This window comes from Muscardinus avellanarius, assembly GCF_963383645.1.
Source record: "Muscardinus avellanarius genome assembly, chromosome: 3".
NCBI classification, from domain to species: Eukaryota; Metazoa; Chordata; class Mammalia; order Rodentia; family Gliridae; genus Muscardinus; species Muscardinus avellanarius.
Window position 1 is genome coordinate 136,953,843 of NC_137788.1, and position 18,832 is coordinate 136,972,674.

General features: G+C 37.0%; 1 protein-coding gene across 2 annotated transcripts in view; it reads right to left on the bottom strand.

The window, feature by feature from the left end:
* The window catches only part of MYO9A (myosin IXA), a gene marked incomplete at both ends in the record, with an annotated part of 187,408 nt that overhangs the window by 8,072 nt on the left and 160,504 nt on the right, over positions 1 to 18,832 (bottom strand). Inside the window, 6 exons of one of the 2 annotated variants that reach the window (XM_080693311.1) lie at positions 7,123 to 7,176; positions 8,430 to 8,553; positions 12,990 to 13,121; positions 13,899 to 14,004; positions 14,563 to 14,691; positions 18,382 to 18,574. In XM_080693311.1, coding sequence (XP_080549437.1) covers positions 7,123 to 7,176; positions 8,430 to 8,553; positions 12,990 to 13,121; positions 13,899 to 14,004; positions 14,563 to 14,691; positions 18,382 to 18,574 — 738 coding nt within the window. The remainder of the gene's footprint in view (positions 1 to 7,122; positions 7,177 to 8,429; positions 8,554 to 12,989; positions 13,122 to 13,898; positions 14,005 to 14,562; positions 14,692 to 18,381; positions 18,575 to 18,832) is intronic. The other variant, XM_080693312.1, reaches the window with a different exon arrangement.

Consider the following 18,832-nt stretch of genomic DNA (forward strand, 5'->3'; position numbering starts at 1 on the left):
GTATTCTTTGGTATTTTATGTACAAGTGGGAATTTTCTTTCATGATATCATCCTACTTGTTTGTATATATAAAAGTTATTAACAGAGTCAGGAATGGTGGTTCATGCCTGTAATACCAGTACTTTAGGAAGCTCAAAGGTTTGAGGATACGCTCAGAAACATCATGAGAATTTTAGAAGCCTAGTGAGACCCTGTTTAAGAAAAAAAAAAAAAAAGGCTGTGGGTATAACCAGTACTACACACAAAACAATTTATTAGCCATACCTCAAAAAATTATCAATCATTAATTGTACCTAGACATCCTGTAAAATTTTCCTATTATATTTAACAATTTTTAGTTGATGCCAGTTTTGTGTATATATAGTCAAAATAGAAATAGTGATAATCTTACCTCTTTTAAGTTTATATATGATTCTTTTTTCTTAACTAGTTGTAATACTAGCTAGTCAATGCTAATGTCAAGTAACAGTTGGTGTATTGAATATCCTTACTTTGTACCAACATACCCAGCACCTTTTCCTGATTTTAATTAGAATATTTTCCAATGTTCCTTCATTAAGAAAGATAAAGCCTTCTGGGGTAAACTATATATTTTTCATGCTAAAGAATAATACAGAGATAGCTATCTCTTTATTAATGTTTTTTAAAGAACATTTAAGAGAAAAAAACTATTTACATAACTATATCAAATGCCTTTTAAGTATCTAGGAGGATAGTATTTGTCTACATAGATCAAATAACATGATGAGTTGTTTTTTGTTGTTGTTTGTGTGGTACTGCGGATGGAACCCAGGGGCATTCTACCTCTGAGCTACACCTCCAGCCTTATTTTTTTAGTCCTTTTTATTTTTTAAACAGGTTCTCACTGAGTTGTGAAGGGCCTCGCTAAGTAGCTGAGACTGTCTGCAAACCTCGATCCTCTGGTCTCCACCTCCCGAATGCTGGGATTATAAGCATGTGCCACCATGCCTGACCATGATGAGTTGTTTTTAACAGATATCCTAATATGAAATAATCCTCACATTCCTAGGTTAAATCCCACTTATCCTGGCCAGGGGTGGTGGTGCACGCTTGTAATCTCAGTACTTGGGAGGCTGAGATAGGAGGATCCAGGTTCTCGGCAAGCCTCAGCTACTTAGGTCCTCTGCAACTTAGTGAGACCCTGTTTCAAAATAAAGAATAAAAAATGGGCCAAGGATGTAGCTCAGAGGTAGAATGCACCTGGTTTCAATCTCCAGTACTGAAAAAACCCCTCCACTTATCAATATTTATTATGGGTTACAGAATTCTGCTAGCTGATATTTTAACTTAGAATTTGGGGGTTAATATTCACAATAAGGGAGTTCTAAATTTATCAAGTGCTGTTCTTTGTCTTTACAAATATAGTCAGTTGTCTATGTCTGTTGGTTCTGCATCTGTGGATTCAAGTGACAGTACTCACAAGCAATGCCTGATGGCACATATCTGCAATCCTACTTTGGAGGCTCAGTATCTAAGGAGTATTAAAAGTTCAAGGCCAGCCTCAGTAACTCAGGACCCTCAGCAATTTAGTGATACCATTTCAAAAGATAAAATAGGGCTGATAGTAAGGTTCAGGTAGAATGTCCCCAGGACTCAAGCACAGTCACACACACACACACACACACACACACACACACACACACACACACACACACACTCCTCAGAAAAAAATACGTACAGACTCTTTTTTCACTATTATTTTAAATAGCACAATGTTAACAACTGTTTACACAGCTAACATATACATTATTTTAGGTATTATGAAGTACACAGGTGGTTATATACAAATACTATGCCATTTCATATGAGGAAGTTGAGCATCTGCATATTTTACTGTCCTGGGACGCAGTGGGAAGGGAGATCCTGGAACCAATTCTCCATGGGTACTGAGCCATGACTTACTAAATCATTTAATTCTTTTGAGTTTGGTACTATTAACCAATGTATAAATGAAAAACTGAGGAAGAGATTAAATGACTTGTCCATGTCTCAACAACTTACTAGTAAACTAGAATTAGGATTTAAACCCAAAAGTCTAGTCTATGTCTCTATGTTGTCTTTATGCAACTTTTATTAGTTTTTCTTTTGTGTGTGTGTGAAATTCAATGTTACACTCTTTTCATTAAAAAAAAATCTTTTCTCTTTAGCTATGTCTTTAAGGAGTTGGTAAAATATCTCTTTGAATCTGCTTATGCCTGTGTTTTCATGGGAGGAAGCTCTTAGATGACTTTCCTATCTCTTCTTTGATAATCACTGTTTATGCTCTTCTGTTGGGAATGAATCAGTTTTGATAAAGTCTGTTTTCCTATAAAAATTTACTTTCTCAAACCTATTTCAGAGTTGAACAAAGCTGTAGTCGCCATCCCCTAATACGGCACCAAACCTTCTTGTTTCTTTGCATTTGTGTCTTTGTATAGTCCCTTCCCACACAGAATGGGGTGACCTGTGTGACTTCTTTACAAATGACAGTGTGTGACTTTTGAGGCTATGGATTAAAGGATATTGTGTGGGTTTCCAACTTGCTCTTGCCTGGATCACTTACTGTGGAAAAAGCCAGCCACCATTGCCATTGGACACTCAGCCTTATGGAAAGGCTCATGTCACAAAGAACTAAGGGCTGCTAACATCAAACATAAGCAAGCCAGCAATGGGAATAGGCTTTTATTTTTAGACTGAACAGAGAAGCATTCTACCCCTAGGCTACACCCTAATCCTATTTTATTTTTTATTTTGAAACTAAGTTGTGGAGAGTCTAAGTTGCTACGGAAAGCTGTGAATTTGTGATTCTACTGTTTCAGCCTCCCAAGTACTGGCATTATAGGTGTGCAGCACAACATTTAATTAAATTCGCTATCTGAAAGCAAATCCTATAGCCCCAAACCGTTAAGTCATTAAGTTTTTGAGAAATTTATTATTCAGCAATGGATAACTTAAATCAATCTTTTATGATTCTTAATTTTCACAGTTGTTATCCTGTTTATATGGTATTGAGGATTGAACACAGGGATGTTTTACTAGAGTTCCACCTCTCACCTCTAGCCCTATTTTATTTTTTATTTTGAAATAGGGTCTCACTAAATTGCTGAGGCTATCCTTGAATCTGTGATCCTCCTGTCTCAGCATTTCCAGTATTGGGATTACAGGTCTGTGTTACGTCTGGCTTCTTAATTTATTGTTTTTGCAGTGCTGGGGATGAAATTTGGGGCATCCTACCTCTGAGCTACACCCCAAGCCCTATTATTTTTTTTAATCCTTTATTTCGAAACAGGGTCTCACTCAGTTGTAGAGGACCTCACTAAGTAGTAGCTGAGGCTGGCCATGAACCATGACCCTGTCTCAGCCTCCCGAATGCTGGGATTACAAGCATGTGCCACCACACCTGGTTTTCCAATTATGTTATTGAAGAAGATTCACTTTAAACAATCTTTACCCAGTCCCAATTCTTCCCTAAAAATGATGATATTCTTTGGTTTAAAATTCATATTCTATCTCAATAGGTTGCCCTGAAATATTGGGATCTCAGTAATATACTTAATTTTGAAGGAGACCTAGAAGAAAATTTTATAGTTGAAAAAAAGAATATAAAGCATCAATACATATTAAATGTTTCTGAAACTAACTATGAAATCTTGTGATCCTATCCATCAAGACCTCACAGTGCTAATGTCTTAGTATGCTTCAAAACAAAGCCTATTTTGGTTTTACTCTAGGATCTCCCTTCTGTCCAATTACACATCCAATATTCTAGCAATTATGAGCCACATAGTTTTCTCCTGAATTAAACCTTGCACAATTTGTACTAACAGGCCTTTCTCCATCTGATTAGTTCAAATTCATCTGTAAGATTTAGCTCACATAATCTAATCTTCTACAGCCTTTCCCAGTGCCTCAGGCAGAAATAAGCATCTCTTTCTTAGTATTCTTACCATACTTGGTACCCAGAATTCTCTCATTTCTCTTTCCCGTCCCCTTTTTGGGACACGCTTTTTAATGACCACAAATTCAGTCACCTAATCATCTAGATTTATCATCCTTTATCTAAAGAAATCTGTATATAATTTTACTATCCCCTTTTTCCAAAATATTCGGCAATAGCTATAATTGTTAGATTTCAGTAAGTATTCTGGGAGGTCAATCCAAAGAATGTAGCAAATATATTTGGAGTCAAATGCACTAATATGCGGGATCTAAATAAAGACATCGTACTGGAGGTCATCCTAACATCCTGAGGTTTTCTCCTCACGTTTAAGGAGATAACCGTGAAAATGAATAGAAGATATATACTATAAAAAGATTAAGGCCTATCGGGAGAATTTTGCTTTTTTCTGAAGATACTCTAAGGATCATAATGAAAAAAGGATGCAGGAAGAAATGGCAAGGCATGATTGATGAGCACAAAGAAATTCAATACTGTCCATCAAAGTAAGCCTAAACAGTTGAAGATTAATGAAGAGACTCATGATGATAATGAAGTATGGATTATATCATCCATAATAAATTTGATGATTAGGTAGGAAAAGAGACACATCACCCTTATGATATTTATAGAGTCAAAGAAAATACATGTAGCTGGCATTTGTCCATGTGTTGAATATATAAGGAGGAGAAACTGTGCACCATTTAGGCAGAACTTTATATAATAACCTGAAGTACAAATCCCAGAATCTAACAAAGGAATTTTATTCAGTGTAGCCAAGATGAATTATCAAGACTATTTCCCAAAGAGTCTACTTTCCTTGTAAGAACAGTTCCTTTAATCAAGAATTTTTGAGAAGACTGTTTCTTTTGAATGGTATTATAATTATGTATCCAGGCTTGCTCAAAAATAAAATCCTAGTGCCTGTAGTTCTGGTCCACAAAATAAGGAGGGTTAGTAAGCACTTTAAACATAGCCAGTATGTTTGTGTGAGTGTGTATCTTCATCCGGTACTAAAGTGAGCCAGAAGCTATGATATGTATATAGTACGATGATTCTCAAAGTATAGTCAATGGATTCCTTTTATGGGGCTGTGAGGGTGCCCCCAAGATCATTTCAGAGGATCTGCAATGTGTGGGTTATTTTCATAATGATACTAAGATGCTATTTTCCCTTCTAATTGTTGACATTTGTACTACTTAGATACAAGCATCTGTTTGTAAAAAAAAAAAAAAAAAAACTTGCTAATACCTCTACCATGAATCAAGGCAATAGGATGAAAATGTACTAGTAGTCATCATATTCTTTACTACTATCCAATTTAAAAAGTCCATTTCATATTATGCTGTCAATCAAGTAGTATAACTTAAATTTTTAATCCATAACTGTTGAGTTCACTATTTTTTATTTTCCATATAACAAAACAGGAAGTATACACAAGGCATATCTGCTTGAGTTATCTCCTTTATTTTTTGTGTTACTGAGGATTGAACCCAGGGGCATTCTACCTCCAAGCCATACCCCCAGCTGTATTTTTGTTTATTCTTTTATTTTGAAACAGGGTCTGACAAAGTTGTGGAGGGCCTCACTAAGGAACTGAAGGTGGCTGTGAACCTGCAACCCTCCTGTCTCAGCCTCCCAAGTAGCAGGATTACAAAAGTGTGCCACTATGCTTGGCTGAGGGCTGAGAAAGCATTTGTGCAACTGCCTGAACTGCAAGATACGTGAGCTACTTTACTCATGAAACAATACTTGGAATAATTGATGAAGTTTAATTATTCTGGTTTGAGTATGTGGTACATATTTTCATTTAAACTGTATAAAGGGAATAATGTTATTTCAAGTGAAAGAAGAGTATTAATTATCAGTGATAAGATTTCAAATAACTATTAGAATTTTGAATAACTTTTAACTGCTCTGAGATTTTTGGCAGCTTCTCACATGGTGTCAATGCCATTAGTCAGGGATATAAGCATTAGCCAAAAGATATAACTGGAGCAGCCACTCATTTAGCTTATTGACAATGAACCAGAACAGTAGTGTTAGAAAAGAAAAAAAAAAAAGAAAGAAAAGAAAAAAAAAAGAGAAGAAAGACTACCACCTCAACCCTGGGATATCATCAGAATTCTGCCTTCTCCAAGCTCCTCCCAGTTTCAATGTCGGGGCAGAAAAGGCCAAGAAAGAGAAAGGGTAGAAGTATGAGACAAACCCCGAAGTTTAAAGTCTCAGATTAAGACCTCGTCTGCCCTGGAAGTGAGAAGAGCACTGGATCAAGCCTGTGACTGAGTTTTAATATGAAGAGAACTGAGTCTTAATTACTGAAATGAGACTGAAGCATTTGAAAACTGTAAATTAGTGACAAGGAGTTGGTATCCAGTGGGAAAAGGAAGTTTGACAGAGTAGAACTGAAAACTACTAAACAAAAAGCAACACTATTCTGAATTTATATCCCAACAAGTTCAGGATCTTCAATAAAATGATTACACAAAGGTGAGTGAGTCTCTGAAATTAGAATCCACAGATTTGTTTTTAGTTTTCTATCCCTCCATTATTCTTTTGTATAACCAACAGAACTGAAAAGGGGAACCAGCAATGAAATCCTGCTGTGAATTCCGCTACTTCATGATACTTAAGTCTAGAACCAATCTTATCTGTTCGCTCGTATTTGTTTCTCTGTCTGGTAAATACTAAGTAGGTAAGAGCCACATTTCTACTTTGTGAAGATATCAGTAGAGTCCAGATATGAATGAACAAATAAATATTACTGGTGATGAAAGATGCTGAAAGTAGTAATAGATATTTTAAAAATAATAATCTGGAGGAGATTTCTAGGAACATAGTTCATAGAACAGAAACTAATTTGAACACAATGCTTTCAACTTTCTCCTTTTTAATCGTTCAACCAGAGAAGAAATGCAAAAGCAGGCTTACCGGACAAAGAGGAAAAAACAGTATATTTTAAAGGAACATTGTTTAACTGCACAATACAGAGGAAGGAAAATGAAGGCTCTAAAGAAAGAGATTAAGAGAAAAGCAAGTGAAGGCTGGTCAAAAAGTGGGACCTGAACTGGGGTTGAACATGGAGGGTGTACAGGCATGAATGAGAGACAGAGCAGAACAATTCCTGGGTGAATGAGAGACAACAATGTAAAGTGGCGGTGACACATTCCAATATTAATACATACCGAGACTGAATTGCGGGTAATGCTCATAAATCTAACTGCAATTAGTACAGGTTTCTGGATTAGGAAGGACATGAAAAGGAAAGCAGAAGGTTAGAATGCACATGTCATTGCTCTATTAAAAGAGAAGGTTTAATCTTTCAAAGGACTGAATGTATCCATCTTCTGTAGCACTGGTTAAAAGAAAAAAAAAAGGCACAGCTTGTCTACTTGCTTTGAAAAGTAGCTATATGATAAAAGGCTCTTCCCTTCCTTCCTAGGTGGGCACTACTAAGCTGGGCCTCTCTATACTGAGTACTTGAAAATTTTTAGTTCTTAATTCCTGGGAAAAAGATTTAGATAGTATCCTACGCTGAGTTTTCTTTCATACCTTTACTGCCTGGAAAAAGGCTATGCTCTTTGTTTTTAGAGAAGACCTTTCACTAACTTAATCAAAAGACCTTTAGGAAACACTTAACTGTGCTAGGAAGTTTAAATTTTAAAAAATGGGGTAATTTTAGTGCCATTCTAAGTGCAAACTATGAAGAAGTAGAGGAAGTATTGCTGGACTCCTGCAAATTATGGGTATGATGATGGAAAAATTTGCTTCTTAGAAATTTATGGGGGTTCTGAAGCAGGCGCTCATTGTAATTGTATTTTATAGTTAAGAGAAAGGGAACAAATAGGCAATAATTAAAGATCAATGCAACTGTTTTCCAGTTACTCAGATCCTACAAATTTTTGGTGATAACTGAAATTATCTATATATAAGGCACTACTACAATGAAAGGAATTAAATAAAATGGGTAAGTGAAGGAAATAAATTATTATTTATTAGGCTTATCTCAAAACCTAAAAATAAGTTATGTATTTGAGAATAGTAGCCTCACTGACAGAATTCTATTTCCTTATGAATAATCCAATGTCTTAGTTCAAATCCAGTTGCACATGATTTCTCTACTCCCAGGAGTCTTGAGCAGATCACCCAAAGAAACATGACTGAAGATAGAAACAGATGGTGGAAGGCAGTAGAGAAAAAAAGGGTTATATTTTCATAGAAGGATAGAAAAAGAAAACAGAAAAGATTAATAAGCCATCAGCATTTTATCAAAATTTTATCAAATAAATTGTGTACATTTAATCAACATATATTCTATACACATAAATAAAAGAGCTAATAGATGAAACATCAAGTATCTATAAGACCCCACAATGTGGTGATTTTCTTTTGATTGTTCCTTCTAGAAAAGATTTGAAAAAAAAATCCATATTTACATCACAAATGCATATTTTCCCATTTTTTCCTTGTGACTCCATGTCATGCGTCTTACCATTGATCTACGTATCAGTGACAGCCTGGTCTTTGCCTTATTCTCAGCAAATTCCAGGCTACTGATGTCTTTAAGACGAGCCTTATATTTATTCATTTGTTCCACAACAATCAGCTCGATACAACTGAAACAGGAAGAGAGAAAACTGTTAAAGAGCAGAAGTAAGCAAAGTATAGCACCAAGTAACTGTTTCTCAGCTAGGTGTGGTAGACAGTCGCAGGATGAAGAAATCAACATCTCTTACTTTATGAGCTCAGAGACAAGGTTTGGAATGGTGGGTCACAACTTGGCTGCACTTTAGAAACTATTTGAGCAATGGTTATAAATCTCAATACCTAGTCCATATTGTATACCAATTAAATCAGACTCTCTGGGGATGAGATTTAAGCACTGTTTTGTAGTAGTAGGGATTTAACCCAGGGGAACTCTACCACTGAGCTATACCCATAGCCTTTTTCATTTTAATTTTGAAATAGAGTCTCACTAAGTTGCCCAGGTAGGCCTTTACTTGCAATTCTCCTATCTCTGCTTCTCAAGTACTGAGATTATAGGTGTGTACCATCAAGCCTGGTTATACTGTTTTTTTCCTCCCTCATTTATCTTTTTTTTTTTTTTGGTGGTACGGGGGATGGAACCCAGGGGCATTCTACCTCTGAGCTACAGTCCCAGACTTATTTTTTATTTTATTTGGAAACAGGGTCTTAAACCAGCTGAGGCTAGCTTTGAACCTGTGCAATTCTCCTGTCTCAGCCTCCCAAGTGTGGGGATTACAAGTGTGCGCCACCATGCCGGGCTCTCATTTATCTTGATTACTAGTATATGCATCATTTTTTAAACAGTATTTTTTCTTTTATTGATACACTGTAATTGTACATCATACTGAGGTATAGAATGATAGGAACATACATACAATACCCATGGAGCACTTCCTTCCAGGTCCCACCTCCATTACTCCTCTTCCCCATAAGTGCCTTTGAGATTAGAGCTGATAGTTACACATACATAGCATTATTTCAACTATTACCTTTTTTAGTCTCTATCCCCTCCCCTCCTCCTGTAAGCCTCCTCCATCACTCCACTGGAGTCTCTGCTCTTCTATCTGATGTTGCCCTTGTTTCCCAATTTCTATCTAGCGTCTACATATGAGAGAAACACACAACTATTTGTTTGCTGAGACTGGCTCATCTTGCTTAGAATAATACTCTCAAGTTCCATCTATTTTCCTGCAAATTACATAAGTCTGTTCTTCCTTATGGATGAATAAAATTCCATTGTGTATATATACCAGTTTTGTGATCCATTCATCTGCTGATAAGTAGATAATTTGGCTATTGTGAATTGTGTAGCTATAAACATGGATATGCTTGCATTCACTATGATGTTCTAACTTCAATTCATTTGGAAAGATATCCAGGAGAGAGATCACTGGGTCATATGATGGTTTCATTCCTAATCTTCTGAGAAGCCTCCACACTAATCTCCATAGTGGCTACAGAAGTTGCAGTCCCAGGCCGGGCGTGGTGGCTGGCGCACGCTTGTAATCCCTGTGCTTGGGAGGTGGAGACAGGAGGATTGCGGTGGTTTGAAGCCAGCCTTGCTGGATTAAGAGATCCTTTTTCCAAATAAAAAATATATAAAAAATAGGTCTGGGAGTGTAGCCTGGAGGTAAAAGGGTTTCCAGGAACCCCAATATCATAAAAAAAAAAGAAGTTGCAGTCCCACCAGCAGTGTGTAAGAGTTTCTATTTCTCCACATCCTAGCTAGCATTTATTCTTATGTTCTTAGATGATTGCCATTCTAACTGGAGTTAGATAAAATCTCGGTATAGTTTTCATTTGCTTTTCCCTGATTGCTAATGATGTTGAAAATTTCTTCATATATTTATTGCCCATTTGTACTTCTTCTATTTAAGAGTGTCTTTTGAGTTCAATTGTCTACTTTTTATTTGGGCTATTTGTGTTTTTTGGTGGTAAGTTTTTTTTTTTTTTTTTGGTGGTACTGGGGTTCCTGGAAGCCCTTCTACCTCCGGGCTACACTCCCAGACCTATTTTATATTTTTGAAACAGGGTCTCTTACGCCAGCGCGGCTGGCTTCGAACCTGTGTGATCCTCCTGTCTCCGCCTCCCAAGCGCCGGGATTACAAGCGTGCGCCACCACGCCCGGCGCAGGTGGTAAGTTTTTAAAGCTCTTTATATATTCTAGAATTAGTCCTCTATCAGAGGGATAGCTGACAAAGAGATCTCTAATTCTGCAGGCTCTCTCTTTAGACTCTTGATGATCACAATAGCTTCAAAAAACAAAGCAAGGCCGGGCGTGGTGGCACACACTTGTAATCCCCGCGCTTGGGAGGCGGAGACAGGAGGATCGCGCAGGTTCGAAGCCAGCCACACTGGCTTAAGAGACCCTGTTTCAAAAATATAAAATAGGTCTGGGAGTGTAGCCCGGAGGTAAAAGGGCTTCCAGGAACCCCAGTACCACCAAAAAAAAAAAAAAAAGAAAAAAGAAAAAACAAAGCAAAACAAACTTAGGAAGGTAAAAGGCTTCTACAATGAAAATAATAAAACACTAAAGAAAAATTATAGAAGATTTTAGAAGATGAAAAGACTCCCCATATATTCAAACTGACCATCCTACCAAAATCAATCCATAGATTCAGTGCAATCCCTATTAAAATACCAATGTCATTCTTCAAAGATCTAGAGAAATAAATCATAAAATTCATATGAGAAAGCAAAAGGCCCAGAATAGCCAAGGCAATTCTCGGCAATAAGAATGATACCGGAAGTATCATAATACCTTATTTCAAATTATACTAGAAAGAAACAGTAATAAAAACAGCACTGTATTGGCACAAAACTGATAAACAGATCAATGGAACAGAAAACTTGAAAACAAATTCTCATATTTACAGCCAGATGATGTATGACAAAGGTGCCAAAAAGATATGCTAGAGAAAAGATAGTCTTTTCAACAAATGGTGTTGGGAAAACTGATTATCCATTTGTAGGAGAATGAAATTAAACCCCGCCCTCTTATCCTGCACAAAAGTCAACTCAAGATGAATTAAATACCTTGAAATTAGATCAGAAAATTTGAAACTACTAAAAGAGGGCACAGTGCCAACATTTCAACATACAGGAAGTGTCAGAAACTTTCTCAGATCATGAAAGCTGAGGAAATTAAAACAAATAAATGTGATATTATTAAATCAAAAAGTTTCTTTATGGCACTTTTTTTTTTTTTTTTTTTTGGCAGTACTGGGGATGGAACCCAGGGGCATTCTACCTCTGAGATACACCCCCAGCCCTATTTGTCTTTTTATTTTTGAAACAGGGTCTCACAAAGTTGCAAAGGGCCTCACTAAGTAGCTCAGGCTATCTGCAAATTAAGATCCTCTGGTTTCCACCTCCTGAATGCTGGGATTATAAATGTGTACCACCATGTCCGGCTAGTACAGATATTTTTTAAAAATTCCTTTTGTGGTCAAGGTTTAAAAGAAAAGCAGAAGCCCATGAAAAAAAGCCCATAGTGAAATATATAGGAATACTGAAGTACTAAAACTGAAGGGATTCAGAGCCATAAGATCATGGTTAAACAGGAAGCTACAGTGTGTACGGAATTTAATAAAATGGATAAAACCTATTCAGAAACTATAAGCAGTCTTAAAGGCCAGATTAATACCATCCAAGGTGTCTTTCAACAGATAAATGGATAAAGAAAATGTGATATACATAACATACATACACACACACACATACATACATACAATGGAGTTTTACTTAGCTTTAAAGTGGAAGAAAATTATGTCATTTTCAAGAAAATGAGTGGAACTAGATAAAATTATGCTAAGTAAGATTAGCCAATCTCAGAAAGTCAAGGGTTATGTTTTCTCTCATTTGTGGAAGCTAGAGAGAAAACAGGAAACAAAAGTGACTTCAGATAAATGGAGATTATAGAACTGTGAAAGGGAACTTAGCATGGTAGATGGGAGAGATAAAAAGAATGAAACAGTTTGAATAAGGTTATGTCATTATATGAAGGTATCACTAAATGTATACATCAAGTTAAATATATAGCTTGTATCACTTTGAATCTCATTATGATGTATGATTTCAACACTCAAATAGAAGTATATAAAAAAGAGCAATGATTGATTGTACTGGGTATTGAGCCTAGGAGCATTCTACCTCCAAGCTACACCCCCGGCTCTTAATGTTTTGTTTGTTTTGAAATAGGGTCTTGTTAGGTTGCTGAGAGTCTCATTACTTATTGAGGCTGTCCTCAAAACTGTGATGCTTCTGTCTCAGTCTCCCAAGTACTGAGATTACATGTGTACACCACCATGCCTGGCTGAAAATAAGACCCTTGAAAACTGATGATGTTCATCGTAACAATCTAAAAGTTTACATCTTCAGCCTAAGAACACCCAACAGTGTCCAGCAATCTTCTTAAAGACACTGAACTTATTAAATCATTCACTAGGTTTGAGATTTGGATAAAGGGACACCACCACCTCAGAAGTCCCTAAGGTCTTGCAAAGGTGATGGTGGCTGGTCTTACGTGGTAGTCTTGCTGATGTCCTGTACGCTTTGTAGTGGGTCAGTGGTGTCAGGACAGCGAAGAATGCAGGGTGCAAACACAATGGCCAAAGCATTAGCAGACATTCGATTAGTGTCTTCCTGTAGGGCAATCCTAAGGAACAAAATAAAACAAAAAAAAAGTGAAAAAATAATGAAGAGGATGGCAGTTGGCAGAAGAGATAAGGAAAAGAAGCTAGTATAATATCAGTCTCATAGTACTAGAAGGATATCCAGATCAGTTTAAGTAGACATATAGACTTTTCCCAAAGCTGTTCCTTTGCCTCTGGAAAATGTACTCTGTTCCTTCAAACAGTCCAATCTGCAGACAGCTTGCTAAGGGAAATTTGTGACCAATAGCTCAGGCCAACATCACTAGATGGACATGTCTGAAGAATGCAGAGGAAAGGCTTTAAGGCATTTCCAAACAGTCATATTACACACATAACATTCTTACAACTATTGCTCACATTAATACAAAGAGAAGAGGGTACTCACAAAGCCTCTTTAGTCAGTAAACTCCTGAGCACATTCCAAACCCATCTCCCATGAATTAAGTTAGGTCAACATATATAATACCTACTTTATAGTTCAGGAGTTAGATAAGAGGCTAAGCTACACAGTGCCATCATGAAGCTAGAGCTACTACATGGCTAAAATAAGGGCAGAGAAGCCTCTGCTAAGTAGTCTAGCTCAGCTAAAAATTTCTGTTCCAAGAGTAGAACTAACCACCTATTTAAGGCACTGACATTATAAACAGGAAGAATACATACATACATACACACACTTACACACAAATAAACATATCTGTTTTCCAAATGAAAAAGCTTTTCATTTATTTAAAAAGAATCTAAAAGAAGCTATTAAACATTTCCTTGCTTCTTGAAGTTACCTGACTAGATGAAAGATGAGGCGTTCCAGTGTATTGAGATGAGTTCGGGAGAGCTGGTCAATGACAGAGTACACACCACGGATTGTTTCTTTCCTTTCCTGAAGGCCTAATAATGGTAAGAGTAGTAAGAAAGACTGAATATCCCCTTCTATATGCTACAGACACTGTGCACAAGGTGGTGGCAGGATAGGGACGCAGATGGATTTTTCATTAAAAGTCAACTGTCACATAATTTATAAATCCTCAAGGCTTAAATACCTCTAGGTGGGCCTTCATCAATATCCTACAAATTTGGAGCACTGAGAAAACAAACTCCAAAACCTCTTAGGCCCCATATAAAACAGATAGTGAGCTTTACACACAGTGCTTGCACAATTTAAATAAATGTAAATCTACCCTTAAACCTCCTATTTAACTTTCTAGTATGTTTTATAACCCTAGTCTTTCAGTATCTTTGTGAGAAACAATATATTCTAATGAGTCTATAAAAAGTCAACATATGAATAGATAGCAGTACACCAGCAGCTAAACACCGACTGTCAGAAAATGTACCTTTGGATTTATAAGAGCTAAAACACTAGAGAAAAGCTTAATAATCTATACTGAAGATAGCATCCTTTATCAAGTATAAGCTTTCTCTCTAATCCAGGAAGCCCATTCTTACCCATAGCTCGAAGAAATTCCTCGTAGAGTTCAAAGGTCATGAGTGGATTGGGCAAATCACGAAGCCATTGTTTGAATACACTTGCAATGACATGTATGTTATAGTCATCTAGGTTTACACTCTCAGCATCTACTTAGAGAAAAAAGTTATATTAGTGAAATAATTTATTAACTATCATCACTAAAAGAAAGCTTCACACTTAATTAAACTGAGAAATTTAAATCTTTCAAATCTAATTCTATGCTTTGGAAAAGTGCTTCTAATGTTGGTGAAAGAAGAGCATATATGTCTGTTTTCCAAATCTGCTGTGAATGGAAATATATAAAATTTAAAAATCACCTGTTTGATGATGAAGCATGGTTAATCTGCTATCAGTGTTTCTAAATACTTGCTCTCAATTTCTGTACTATCTTTCCTTGTGGAATTGTCCACAGACCAGACTAAGTAGTAATGCTTTAAAAGACAAGGTAAGAAAAATCCTGAAAGTCACTATCTAAAAGCAAGGCTGACTTTTAATCATTCTTAAAGATGAGACAATGATAGTCGGGCGTGGTGGCGCACGCTTGTAATCCCCGCGCTTGGGAGGCAGAGACAGGAGGATCGCGCAGGTTCGAAGCCAGCCGCGCGCGCTGGTTTAGGACACCCTGTTTCCAAACAAAAATGTAAAAGTAGGTTTGGGAGTGTAGCCCGGAGGTAGAAGGGCTTCCAGGAACCCCAGTACCACCAAAAAAAAAAAAAAAAAAAGATGAGACAATGACAAATGAGCTTAGAAAATGTGAAGGAAACACCTTCACATTGTTTATTTATAAAATCCCTAACCTTATACAGATGGATACAAAATTAACATTTTTATTTGTGCTACTCCAAGGTATAAGAAAAAAGATAGAAAACTGCCTATACATTGTAATACACCAAGTGGTGGGTAGGCAAAACTTCCTGCTTGAGTTTTAGTAGGCATTTTTTGTTATTTTCATACTAATTAATTTCTCACTGATTTGTTCCTAAGAAACAGCATATGGGTAGAGAGGTTCTCAGCCACACAAAGATAAGCTTCATACCTAAGTTTGGTTCAGAAAGAACCATTCCTAACAGTAATTAAGAGTAAAAATTGAGAATGATACCAAAGTCAATGCCCTGCATACATTCAAGGATTGAGGATACAGTTCTACCCAGATAAGTGCCCAACTCTCAAAACTCAGTTTAAGAAACTATGTGATCAGTATAAGAAGGTAGAGAGATGCACTGGGAAGAGAACCACCCGGAGTGAGAAGAATCAAGACTAATAGGTTATTGTTTAGAATACATGAAGTTGAATCCAAATTCGATTATTTACTGGTACAAAGTCTTTGGACATAATCTTCTGTAAGGCTCAATTTTTTTTGTTTGTTAATATGGATACTGATATCCCTAATTCATAGAATTGTGAAGATCACTTAGCACAATGCTGGGCACCACCAACAGCCCATTTTTTAAATTCCCTGAACTTAAATTTTCTTCTTAAAAAATCAGGAATATCAAAACCTCATGAGGGGAGGGAAGGACAATGAAACTGACAAAATTATGTGATGTGTACCTAATGAATACGTCACAATGAATCATACTATTTTAATTATAATACACTAAAGAAAAAATTGAAAAATTTGTGGTACTGGGATTGAACCCAGGGGTGTTCTACCTCCAGGCTATCCTTGCAGACCGTTTTATTTTTTATTCTGAAGCAGGATCTCGACAGACCTTTTTATTTTTTTTATTTTGAAACAGGGTCTCACTAAGTTGCTAAGGCTGACCCAAATCTGCAATTCTCCTTTTTTGCCTCCAATATACTGATATTATAGGCATGTACCAACCATGCCTAGCTAAAGGTTAAAAATTTTTTAAAAGATCTTACTGTCAAAGTCAATCACGAAGCCAAACATGAGGAGGGAGGAGAGAGAGAATGGGGTGGGAATTGGGAAAGAGTTAAATGAGTGATGTGTGCATGTATGCTTCTACCATTAAGATGTATGACACAATTAAAAAATTTTATTTAAAAAAAAAAAATATCTTTACTGGATTGTTAAAAATACTAAATGAGGCCAGGCATGGTGGTGCAGACTTGTAATCCCAGCATTTGGAAGGCTGAGACAGAGGATAGTGAGAGACCCTGAGACAGAGGATAGCGGTTCGCAGACAGCCTCAGCTACTTAGTAAGGCCCTATTTCAAAATAAAGATTAAAAGATAGGGCTGGGGTGTCACTCGGAGGCAGAAGGCCCCTGGGTTCCATCCCTAGTACCACACACACACAAAAATGAGATGTCTCAAGTACCTAACAATGCCTTGCACAGATGGTATGCTAAATATGTTTTCTAACTTAACTACATAAAACCAAAAAGGCTTTTTAGAAAAAGACATAAAATGGCGCACACTTGTAATGCCAGCATTTGGGAGGCTGAGACAGAAGAACTGTGGTTTGTGGACAGCCTTAGCTACTTAGACCCTTTGCAACTCAGTGAGACCCAAAAAAAAAAAAAAAAATACTGGGTGTGGTGGCGCATGCTTGTAATCCCTGCCCTTGGGAGGCTGAGATAGGAGGATCGCACAGGTTCGAAGCCAGCCTCAGCTACTGAGTGAAGCTCTCAGTAACTTAGTGAGAGACCCTGTTATAAAATAAAAAAATAGGTCTGGGAGTATAGCCCGGAAGTAGAAAGCCTCTGGGTTCCACCCCCAGTACCACCAAATAAATGAATGAATGAATGAATAAATAAATAATTAGGGCTGAGGGCGTTTCTCAGAGGTAGAATGCCCTTGGGTTCTATCCCCAGTACTGAAAAGAAAAAAAATGACATAAGATGACAAACAAGTTATTACAAAAAGACTACATTCTCCTGGCTTTAAGTAAAGAATTAATATGTAATAAAAATGTTAAGAGCCGGGCATGGTGGTGCACGCTTGTAATCCCCATGCTTGGGAGGCTGAGACAGGAGGATCGTATAGATTCGAAGCCAGACTCAGCAACTTAGTGAGGCTCTCAGCAACTTAGTGAGACCCTGTTTCCAAATAAAATATAAAATAGGTCTGGGAGTATAGCCTGGAAGTAGAAAGCCCCTAGGTTCCACCCCCCGTACCAAAAAAAAAAAGTTAAGAACCTGAAATGACTTATTTATTTTTTATTGTTTTAGTATGTAGGTAGGTCTGTATTTCTTGATATACAAAGTTATTACAAAGCCTGTCTTTCCCTAAAGCTATATGTATGGGGGTAAGGTGGTGAGGGGTTGGGGTATATGGTGGGAACACGGCTGAAGAAGCTGGTGCTGTTCAGAATGTTTTCCCAGTCGCAATAATGGAAAACTCAGCTCATATTGGATGTAACAATAAAGTAAGTAAGTGATCATGAAACTGAAAAGAGAAGAATTTCAGGGGCTCAACAGTGTCCTGGAGAAACTGGTTTCTTTTCTGTTTCTCTGTCTCTTCTGCATTCCTGAAGTTGCCCCATCTCTCATGATCCTGATGTGTTGTCAGCAGTTACCCGGCTGCCTATCCACGTTCATGTGAAATGACTTATTTATTTATTTATTTATTTATGCGGGTCTGGGGGTGGAACCCAAGGGGATTCGACCTCCCGAGCTACACCTCCTGCCCTATTTTTTATTCTTTATTTTGAAACCAGGTCTCACTGAGTTGCAGAGGGCCTCACTAAGTAGCTGAGGCTGTCCACGAACCACGATCCTCCGATCTCAGCCTCCCAAATGCTGGGATTACAAGCGTGCGCCACCATGCCCGGCTTAAAATGACTTATTTAAATAAAGTATTTGTTCTCAATTTGGAGGGCATTATCTTACCTGTATCTAGTCCTTGTCGAAGCTCCTTGATTTTGTTAGTCGATCCAGACTTTCGGTAAATACCTTCTGTATAAAGTCCATGCATTTCAATATAGTTAATAAGTTTTTCCACCACTAAAGGAACAGTTCGGTCTTCACTGGTCAAACGAGACAGTTCAACCCCAAATTGTCGAGATGACAATTCTGGATCATACTAAAATGGAAGATAATTTTGTTTCCAAATGCTTTCAAACATCTTTAAATATATGCTTAGCCAATTCTTTAAGAGGAATTACTTTTTATAGTTTAACTGAAAATTGATTTAATAATCAAAGGCACAGGCTTACACAGATTGGCCTATAATTAATAGTAAAGTTCCTTATTGACTTTAATTGTGTATATAACCTCATACTTATTAACTATAGCTTATGTGACTATAAAAATGCTTATCCTTATAATTAATTGAAATAAT